The 11,309-nt window shown below is 42.7% G+C and overlaps 1 protein-coding gene across 3 annotated transcripts in view; it reads right to left on the bottom strand.

Moving 5' to 3' along the window:
- The window catches only part of COL14A1 (collagen type XIV alpha 1 chain), a 266,741-nt gene that overhangs the window by 26,924 nt on the left and 228,508 nt on the right, over positions 1-11,309 (bottom strand). For all 3 annotated transcript variants that reach the window (XM_019528109.1, XM_019528108.1, XM_019528110.1), the window contains 2 exons: positions 9,725-9,778; positions 4,658-4,729 (listed from right to left, as the gene is read on the bottom strand). In XM_019528109.1, the coding sequence (XP_019383654.1) occupies positions 4,658-4,729; positions 9,725-9,778 (126 nt within the window). The remainder of the gene's footprint in view (positions 1-4,657; positions 4,730-9,724; positions 9,779-11,309) is intronic.

Genomic DNA, 11,309 nt, shown 5'->3' with positions numbered 1-11,309 from the left:
TCTCCTCAGAAGTCATGTCCCCCAGCCCCCTCACCATTTTCACTGCCCTCCACTGGACTCTTCCCAATTTGTCCACATCCTTTTTCTAGTACAGAGCCCAAAACTGAACACAGTACTTCAGATGTAGCCCCACCCGTGCTGAATAGAGGGGAATAATCACTTCCCTTAATCTGCTGGCAACGCTTCTACCAATGCAGCCCAGTATGCCATTAGTCTTCTTTGCAACAAGGGTACACTGTTGGCTCATATTCAGCTTATTGTCCACTGTAACCCCCAGGTCCTTTTCTGCAGAGCTGCTGCCCAGGCAGTCAGCCCCAGCCTGAACTGGTGCGTGGGATTGTTCCATCCTAAGCACAGGACGTTGCACTTGTCCTTGTTGAATCTCATGAGATTTCTTTTAGCCCAATCCTCTAATTTGTCTAGATTACTCTGAATCCTAGCCCTACACTCCAGCATATCTACTACTCCCTTCATCTGCAAACTTGCTGAGGGTAGACTCTATGCCATCCTTCCAGGTTGTTGATGAAGATATTGAACAACACCAGCCCCAGTACCAACCACTGGGGCACTCCACTTGATACCAGCTGCCAACTAGACAGAGCCATTGATTACTACCCTTTGAGCACGATGCTCCAGCCAGTTTTCTATCCACTTTACAGTCCATTCATCTAGCCCATACCTCCTTAGCTTGCCTGTGAAAATATTGTGGTAGACCATATCAAAAGCCTTGCTAAAATCATGGCATACCACATCCACTGGTCTCCCCACATCCACAGAGCCAGTCGCATCATCACAGAAAGCAATAACGTTGGTCAGGCATGACTTGCCCTTGGTGAATCCACACTGACTGTTCCTAATCACCTTCTTCTGCTCCAAGTGCTTAGGAATGGATTTATTGAGGATCTGCTCCATGATTTTTCCATGGACTTAGTTGAGGCTGATTGGTCTGTAGCTCCTGGGATCCTCCTTTTTCCATTTCTTAAATATGGGCACTATGTTTGCCTTTTTTCAATAATCTGGGACCTCTCCCAATTGCCATGAGTTTTCAAAGATGATGGCCAGTGGCTCTGGGATCACATAAGCCAACTCCCTCAGCACCCTCGGGTGCATCCCATCCAGCCTCATGGACTTGTATACACCCAGCTTTTCTAAATAATCCCTAGCCCGTTCTTTTGCCACTGTTGGCTGCTCACCTCCTCCCCAAACTGTGCTGCCAGGAACAGAAGCCTAGAAGCTGACCTTGCCTGAAAACTCAAGTGAAAAAGGCACTGAGTACCTCAGCCTTTTATACATGCTCTATCACAACGTTGCCTCCCCCATTCAGTAAGGGACCCACACTTTCCCTGATCTTTGTCTTGTTACTGACATACTTGTAGCAACCCTTCTTGTTACCCTTCAAATCCCTTGCTAGCTGCAACTCCAACTGCACTTTGGCCTTCCTGCATGCCCAAGCAATATTCTTATACTCCTCCCTAAGGCAGCTGCTGCAGCACCTGCACCAGGAAGTTGTCCCCCACACTCTCCAAAAACTTCCTGGATTACCTGCACACTGCTGTATTGCCCTCCCAGCAGATGTCAGGGTAACTGAAGTCCCCCATGAGAATCAGGGCCTGTGATCAGGATACTTCTCCTAGCTGTTTGAAGAAAGCCTCATCCATCACATCCTCCTCGTCTGGTGGTCTACGGAAGACCTCCACACAACATTAGCCTTGTTGCTCTCTCCGCTGACTCTACCCCAGAGACTTCCGACAGCCCTATCTCCAAGTATGCTGGAGCTCTGAATTAAATGGGACATCAGAATGGCACCCTCCCTCTAAGTCAGAGGTGGGAAAAATACAGCCCACAGGCCATATCCATCCTACCAACTGATTCTATCTGGCCCATGGGCAGGCAGTGGCTCTGGCTCCAGCCTCTGCTGGCACCACGGGGGACACTGGATGGAAGCAGCCCTGCCTGCCCGCCCACCTGGCACAACACAGCAGACCCTAGACAAGTCAATCTTGGGTCCTGGCAGTTCCAGTGCTGCAGGAGATGCTGGGTGGAAGCAGCCTTGCCTACCTGCCCAGCTCCATGCAGCAGGCCCTGGGCAAGCTGCACTCGGGCCTGGCACCCCCATTTGGGCTAGACTGGTGACACCCTGCCTGTCTACGTCTGAGAGATGGTGTGAGTTGCCCCAGGTGCTAGGACTGTGTGGTGGGCACTCCACATCTATACCCAGACACAGTGGAGCTTCCCCAGCACCTTCCAGCAGGTAAAACCCCAGTTCTGCCCCACCTTTGCCTGTGCAGTGCTGCAAGCCAGCCCAGCTACCTGTTACCTCCTGGCAGCAACCAGGACGGCCCTTATCCCACCCACCCAGATGAGGCTGCCCCTACTATCCTGGGGCTGTGGCTGGGACTCCACCTGGGGCTGGAGAACCCTTGGGCTGGGGGTGGGAGCAACCTGCATGGCCCTGGCAGGGAGCTAGAAGGTTGTAGATGGCTGCAGGGCTTCCCCAGGTTTTGTGGGGACAAATGTGGATGGGAAGGTGTGGGCTGGCAAATAGGTTTGGGGTGCAGGCAGTTCTTGTGGGGCATGACAGAGTGCAGGCTGAGGCAGGAGCTCCCTTGTGATTTGAGGGGTGGCTGGGTGGTGGCAGGGCACTGCTGAGGGTGGAGGCATCCTATCTTTACTGAGTGTCCTGCAGGTTGGTTTTGGTTCGCTTGGTACATAGACTTTATTTTGAGCTATTATGCAATCATCTTGATATACACTACTCAAAAAAAAACACAAATCAGAACAAAAAATATTTTTTGAAATAAAATTAAAATATTTGATAGTAGATATTTGATTTTTAGCATATGGTTTCTTTTTTATCTATAATTTGTTAAAATGGGATCTTCACCTTTAATTGTGTGTGTATGGCCCTCAACAGCTCACCAAAACTCGTTAAATGGCCCTCCCACCAAAATAAATACCACTCTTACTCTAAGTCTTTGCTGCAGCAGGAACGGTCCTGTGCCACTCGGCCACAGGGGATGGGTGTGGGGACACAGCAGCAGCAGCCAAGGTCTGAGTCTGAGCATAGGTAGATTGACCACCATCTTACCCTCCCCTAGTACTTGGCATCCCTCTCTAGGGCTCAGTGCCAGCTGCCACGGCAGAGGGGGTGGTGGTGTCCCCCTCCTCCCCCCCACCACTCCAATTACACTATTGACCAGTATGGACAAATGAATTGGCCACATGGTTAAAACATTCCTACTTTCATGCATGCTCCTTCAGTATTTCCTGGTAGATACAGCCCTTAATTTTCTGTCCTTGTTCACCCCTCCAGCCTCTTTTTTCCAGAATTGATAAGGCTTCAGGCACTCACAAATTTCGATCCATAGGAGTAAGTGCAAGTTTGAAAAATTTAATCAAACGTCTGGAACATGTAAATAGGCTGGAACTGAAGATTAAGCATGTTATTCACTGACAATAATAAACTCCAGATTTGCCAAATCTCTTCAATGGCTACCAGATTATTACATTGGAATATAGTGTTAGGTTGTTATCTTGGCTCATATTTTATCTTCAATGTCTTTAGTACCATTTAGACAAAAATTTCTATCACTTAGGTTAATAAAAACAACTAAAGTGACCCCTGCATTTGAAATAAAAAAAACTGAAGTGGTGGAAAAAATATTTTCTGCTCTGCAAATCAAGTCAGAGGTGCAGCTGGACATGGTCAGATTCAGATACTTACTAAATAAAACAAAAAGTTTATCAAAATATGTGGAATTTGTTTTAACCTGGCAACCCAAGTAAGCAAGCATTCAAATATTAAATTACAAATACAAAACAACACCAACAAAATATCAGCTAAACTGTTACACAGAAGAGGGATAACTTAGCCATTTATTACACAGAAGAAAATCTGTGTAATATGATATTTAACATTAGTGAAATTATTACAAAGAAGTAAATCTTCCAAATCTGTACCTATTGTGTGATATGCACACACATTTTATAGTCTGATTTTTTTAACTTAAATGATGCATAAAATGTGAAAATCTGAAATCAAAACTTAGCATTAGATCCTCTCCTGAATAAAATAAAAGGCCTAATTATGGTCTTTCTTAAGTCAATGGCAAAACTTCCTGTTGCTGAATCCCGCAATTACATTTTAAAGAGAGCCTGGTTCTGATCTCAGGTATACCCCTGCAAATAAGAAATGAGCAGCTGAACTAATTCCATCGTACTGAATTAGTGAAACACTAGTTCACCAGGATAAATAACATCAGACCACTCAGATATAGTGGTGTCTTTGTGGAAAGCAGTCAAAATAATAAACAGTGTATTTTCTTTTCCCCAGGATATCTTCAGATGGAAAGGAAAGAAACAACTACATTCAGAATATGATTTCACATCCCACACTTTTTAACCTGCTTGTTTAACTGCATCTTTCCTTGATATATCTAGGTACTTATTTCTGCAAAATATTTAAAGTAAGATCACAATCTAAGTTGAAGGAAGTTAGGGGGGCGATGGAGAAGCAACTCATGGGTTTTGTTTGCAAGAGCTTCATGAGCAAATGGATGATACTTTTTAAGTGTTGTGTAGCTCTTTGTAATGATCTCAGCAGCAGTTAGGACCTATGGCAGACTGCAGATATACAAAAAGAAGACATTTTACTTACAGGAGGTCCAACATCACCTTGAGGCCCAGGGTTTCCAGTAACACCTGGAACACCTGGAGCACCAGGTATTCCCTAAGTGGAGAAAGAAGAAGCAATACTTACTGACTTATTGTTTAATATTGACGCTCAACAACAGTGCTTTTCCTGCTGACAGAAATACTCAAATGATGGAACTTTTTTTTTTTTTTGCATGACAAGAGTTTGAATCTCAGCTACAGTAGTTGCCCAGTGGTGCCCTTGAAATTTTAAAAGCAAGAGGTCTACACAGAAAGTAAGCACATGATTAGAATTCTTTGACCTTGGGGCTGAATTTAACTCAGGTCCCACACAACCAATTTGATGACCACAATAGGAGAAGCAAACACAATAGGTGTTTGTTTCCCTTCTTTCTTTTTAAACCACCACTGAAATATAGACAATATAAATCTGGATTAGCCATCTTCACTAAGATCAGTGAATTGACTCACTCAACAAATGAATTAAGGCTGCCAGCTGATTGCTTCACTCCTCAGTGCCTCATGGAGTTAAAATACAAACTCAATCTATTACTATGCACATTTTGGACACTCTATGGAAGGGAAAACAAAAAATAGCATTGTTATTCTAGACGAACTTTTCACAGTGATGCATATTCATTAATCTAATAGTTAGATAAAGTCAACAAATGCTTTGAATATATAAAGCACTAGGTAAGCACTAAGCAGTATTAATTTATTTAGATTTATGCTATCTAGATGTATGTCCTTTAGTTTTATTGCTATCCAGCTACAAACATTCTTTTTCAATGTGCAGTTACATCATTTGACTAAGTAATAAAAGGCCTAATTCTACAAGCCTGAATCAGCATATGGACTGGAAGGTCTCAGGGTCAAGTGGTGTTGAACAGCCAAGCCAGCTGCTGCAGAGGAGAAGGAATGTTCCCTCCAGAATGGTAAGCAGATGTGGGGATGCAGTGCACAAGCCAAGGCAATCTGCTGGGCTGGATAGGGTAGGGATCTACAGCAGTGGATGATTTATCCCTTTTCATACACACTCAGGCCTCACCACACCTCTCTATATACAGTGTAACCACATCTGATTTACCATGCAGGGACTTCCTTGGAACTTAGCAGAAGATTTACACTCATATAAGTGTCCCAAGTTCTTATTTCCCAAATGGGTTAAGTTCACCTTAACGTACCATGTTTTCTTTACTCATGGATTCTCATATGGACTCCTGCCTACTCTGTAAGGTCCGGGTACAGTCCATAGCCAGTTCTAGCCAACTGACTGCTAAACTGACATGGAGACAATCTAATCCACATACTTTTCTCACATCTTAGGAGTCTATTCATTTTTATAAAAGTGAAATACTCAAATGAATTCCAGGAGGAACCTTTGCGTTGCTATAATAGGAGTCTTAAGTCACAGTTTCCTTGCTTTTGTCAAACTTAATAAAACTTTTATGGTCATTTTAACTGTGTTTTTTTCTCCTGTAGGACCCAGAAGTAGTAATGATACTAGCTCACAGTCAAAGTATGAAGAATAAAAACTAGGAAGTTGTAGGTGGGTTTATATATTCTGAGTATTTTATTTTTTTAGGTAGCATATAGAGAATATGTTATTTCCTTGTTCTGACCATTCCCAGTAAAGTATTATAGTACTTTAACTCATAGAACCATAAAAAAGCAGGGGTGGAAGGGACCTACTTAGGTCATCTAGTCCAACACCCTACATGAGGTAGGATCCTCTCTATCCAAACCATCCTATGCAAATCCACTGTCAAACCTATCAGCAAAACTACACAGGTCAACCCCAACATAATCACAAGATGTAACACCCTAACCTGCCACAGGCAAAGTAGGGGAACCATGGGGGCCAATGTCTTCCTGCTACTGCAAAGTTTGTTAAAATATGACTGTGTTGTTAAAGGCTGTTAAAAATGACTCTGCATTTTTTTTGATGTCATAAGCCTTTAATTAGCCAAACATGCACTGATAGAATTCTATGTCACTTTGGCTAGAGACAGAAATTACACAGAAGCCAGTATAAGTGACTGGTAACCAGTTCAAATTTGTAACACAACAGAAGTTCAGTGCACATAAACTGCTTTCAAAATGGCCAAAACTAATTTAAGAAACATGGATGGATGTAGTATCACATTTAACTGATTTAGGTTAAATCAGTTTATTGAACTTCTGTCCTAGATCCCCTCCAGATTCATGTTAACTTACAGTCACCCAGTATCCCAGAATGCTTTACACCTGCCCCTCAAACCCCTCCTTGCAGGGTGGGTGGGCTAGCCTTGGTCCAGGCTGTCCGCTCCAGCCAAACAAAGAAGCTTGCTCCAGTATCCCCTGGCTTCTGGCCTGGGCCACTGCAGGCATGTGGCTGCATTTCTGGAATCAAAAGTGAATGTCTGTCCACTTGCTTATCGGTTCAATCTACATGACTTAGACTAACCTGTGAAGATTGAACTGGTTCAGCTTTGGGCTTTTTCACTTTCTGTACTTAACCCTGGTGTTCTTTAATAGCAGTTTTCTAGCTGTGTAAGTGGCCTTTGGTTGCAATTCCTGACCTGTAGCCTCATAGACATACACACATAGCCTGATCAAACATAGTAGGTTATGCACTAGCTAGGCAGCTCCACAGTTATGTAAGCATACCCATCCTGGATCAGTAAGTGCATGTAAGTATGGAAAAGGAAGCCAGCCAGAAACCAGCTAGACATCAGAGGGAAAGGAGGAGGAGGGGAGGGGCCTTTTAGTCCCAGTAGCTGAGTAGTCAACGTACTCATTGAAGAAACAGAGGTTCTAAGTTCCCTTCACACAGAGGGGGGTGATTTGAATTTCTCTCTCTCACTTCCCAATCTAGTGCTCTAGAAACCAGATTCTACGTCACTGGGGGTCAAAAGTACCAAGCACAGGTTAGGGTTTATCCAGTATTCTCCCTGGGGTTTCTTTTTAAATTGTCCCTGTGGACAGCCAAGAGAAAGAGAGGGAGAGAGGTGGGACCCTCCCCCCCCAAATAAACCCAAGCTGGAAGACTGGGGCTCAGTGACTGCTTCCCTGGAGAAGGAGTGTTGAGTGTGGTTGTGGCCATGATGTTGGTCCAATAAAAGATATGCCCTGAAGAGGAGGCCCAGGCTTCTAGCTTGGACCTTTGCCCCCAGTGATGTAGAAACTTCTGAACTGCTCTCCATCCATTTACAGAATGACTCTTAAATGCTAACAGATCTTCAATCCTCTTCAATGTGAATATCAACTATCAAGCCTGGCACCAGGTTCACTGATGTCATGTGACCTACATGTCCAATATAAGTAAGGCGGCCGGAATCTGGTTTCTAGAGAATATTTACGGGTTGGGCAATCACACCATCTGACTAGAGTTGTTGAATAAGATGGCTGCCTTCCATTCAGGGTAAATAAGAGAATAATTAAATGCCCCCTAATGTAGTGATACCCAGAACAAAATAAAACCCCTGCTCGAGGATTAGAATAAATGCAAGATAGGGACTTGCATCACACAGTGTAAATGCAAGATAGGGAAGTAGATAAACACATTATCTAAAGTGTTTTCCAGGGCACTGATATAACAAACAAAGGCTAAGAACATCAAAATCACCTGAAAACACCTGACATAAAAGTCAGTGCAGAAGCATGAGAAATCTCAGGAATGTAAACCTAAGAAAAAGCTTGGAAAGAGAGAGCTTTTAGGGCAGAAGTGGGCAAAATATGGCCCGCAGGCCGGATCCGGCCCACCAAGCACTTTCATCTGGCCCACAGTACCCACCAAAAAGTTGTGCCGTGCCCACCAACAAATTGTGCCCCACCCAGCCCTTCTGCCCACAAGGCTGAAAGTGAGGTGCCCACATATACACATGACTCCAAACATACCCTACTGCACTTCACTCCCACCCTTATGGGCAGAAGGGCCCAGCCTGGACAGCGTGCAGCTTCCACATAGGGCTATTGTAAGGTGATTATGCAATCACCTCTATATACACTATGCAAACACAAATCAGGACAAAACATTTATAGAAATTCATAATAAAATTAAAATATTTTATAGTAGGTGTTGGACTTTTAATGTATGATTTGGGTTTTTTCAGGTTCGAAGATGGCAATCCCCCCTCTCCCAAAAGGAGTATTTACGGGGAGCAAGGGGAAGGACTGGTGGTAAAGATCAGGGGTTAGGGGGTGGGACTTCCAGTCCCAAGATGGCAACAAGGGGGTTGGGCAACTGTCAAGGCACGGGACTACCCACGAGGGCCTCGACAGCTCAAACTTGTTAAACAGCCCTCCACCTGAAATAATTGCCCACCCCTGCTTTAGGGTAAATGCTGGTGGAAAGAAGCGTGGAACTATGAGAAAAGAAACTATATCCCTTTTTTAGAATTCTCCTGTCTTCAAGGAAACATAATGTTGTACGTCCTTTATCGAAAAAAGCAAGACTGCATTGAAGAAACTGGACTCCATCATTAATTTCTTATCTGAACAGAAACTACAGAGCTTAATTTCTGTCCGATTTATAAAAAAAATGGGTTACACTGCCTTGCAGAGACAGAATTGTACTACTAAGAACTATAAGGATATAAAAATATTATTCCCATTGAAGTCATTTGAGGACATACTCTTTCCCTACGTTATTTCTTGATTATTTTCTGAAATGTTTGAATGCATTTCATATACCTTCAGCGGCACAACCAACGTCAATGAACTCTGATCATCACTCACTTCAGCAAACAAGTCCAGACTGGAATTTCCTACAATAATAGATTTTAGGTCTCATTTCAAGGCTAAGAAGTATAAGTCGTCTTATGTAATGCAGCTGTTTCAAGCAGCAAAAACTGTTAGATTTCATTGAGAAACTCCATCTCCTGTTGCCAGAAGGGTCATCTTCCCTCAAAGAAAGAACTGAAACCATTGGCATAGCATAATCAGTTCTCTAACAAACCTGGGATTAATCAAAAACCTTTCCTTGAGGGCAACTGGCTACTTAACCCTAGCAAATACTGATACTGACATTCTGAAGAGACCTTTTGACATATACAGTAATAAATCCCACATTCACATGGACAGTACTTACCACTGGCCCAGGAGGACCTTGTGATCCCATGGGTCCATCTTTGCCAGGCAGGCCCTAGGTAAGAGAAATATACACAAATTAATCAAGCCAGTTCTTAGAAATTACACTTGTCAACTCTGCTTAATTTTATTTTAGAAGGCAATTGACATTTTACTTTATTATAAAAGGAAGATTTTTGTTCTTCTAAAGCATACACGCCCATAGGGGTGAATTTGCCCATTGTGCAAAGTCATGACACGCTACACACAAGTCAAGGTTCATTTAGAATCTCAATATACTCTTTACGTGGGAGGAAGTGACACACAACTGTTGTCAGTGCTCTGTGCCCATAGGAATTTCACCCATAATGTTTCTATAATTAGGTGGACAAGAAAGTTTGTTCCAAATCCATGAAATAGCATTATATGAAATGGATCCCAAAGCTACAAACCCTTACACGGGTAGCTGTTATGAACATGAGCAACTTCACCGACTCCATAATGCATGAGTGAATTGGACAGAAAGTTTCATTATCCCCAAATAGCGAACAGCTTTACTGGACATCACAGAGGCCCTGGTTTAGGAAGCTGCTTGATGAGACTTCAAAGATAATATTCATGCACTGGAATCATATAAAATAGGAAGGGAACTTGAAAGATCATCTACTCCAACCTCATACTCAAGGCAGGATCATCTGAGCATCAATCATCCCAAATGATCGTTATCTACTTTATATTTAAAAACTTCCAGTGATTGAGATTCTACAGACACTCTAAGTAATAGTCTCAGTGCTTAACCATTCTGAGGGTTCAAAAACTGAAGCTGGTTAAGTTACATATGTGCTTAGGAACCTTCCTGAATCAGGGTCAGTAACTAAAGAACTCCCAACTGGAAAGCAAACTGTTCATGAAAAATAAAGAAATGATGTAGAAAATGAAAGGTAGTTTATGCATATAAAAACATATTTTTCATTAGAATACTACAAATCCCAGGCTATCACCTGGTTGTTCATAAATAAATTTCTTAATTACAAATTAAATTAGATGTCAGAATCTATTGTTCTGATCACTGGTTCTGTACCAATATTTCGTAAATTCTCTGGTTCTGAAAGCATTGTATTTGTGTGTGTCCCCCCCCAACATTTTTTAAACCTTTTAAGTTAGAAAACATTGTATCTTACTATAAAAAAATCATATCTGTTTATTTTTTTTCTGGATTTTCAGCAACATTAATGATACCATCATTTAGTAATGGATATATCATGAATTACTAGATGTAGTGCTTTATATTTGAAAGCTGTGATTCCAAATTGCTTTCATGCAGCGTAAAGAATTGGTTAAAAAATTCTGTTATCTCTGTGCAACTGAAAAGGTTTTTCTACTTCATTATAAAGGTGTTAAGGTGATAAAAAAGTGTATGTCATACAATACCGTATTTACCATATAAGATGTTCCCCCCCGCAATCACATACAAACCAGAGGGGAGGAGCAGGCAGCTGCTGTAGCTGTGACTCTGGCCCTGAACCCAGGTCAAACCCAGTCAGACCCACAGCAGGCTCCTGCCCCTTCCCACCCACCCCTTTCCTTCTCCCATACTGCACAGCTCC

The sequence above is a fragment of the Gavialis gangeticus genome, unplaced genomic scaffold (genome assembly GCF_001723915.1).
Source record: "Gavialis gangeticus isolate Ggan-Ray unplaced genomic scaffold, GavGan_comp1, whole genome shotgun sequence".
Classification (NCBI taxonomy): Eukaryota; Metazoa; Chordata; order Crocodylia; family Gavialidae; genus Gavialis; species Gavialis gangeticus.
The sequence above is the reverse complement of the archived record's forward strand: the minus strand, read 5'-3'. Positions and strand labels throughout refer to the sequence as shown.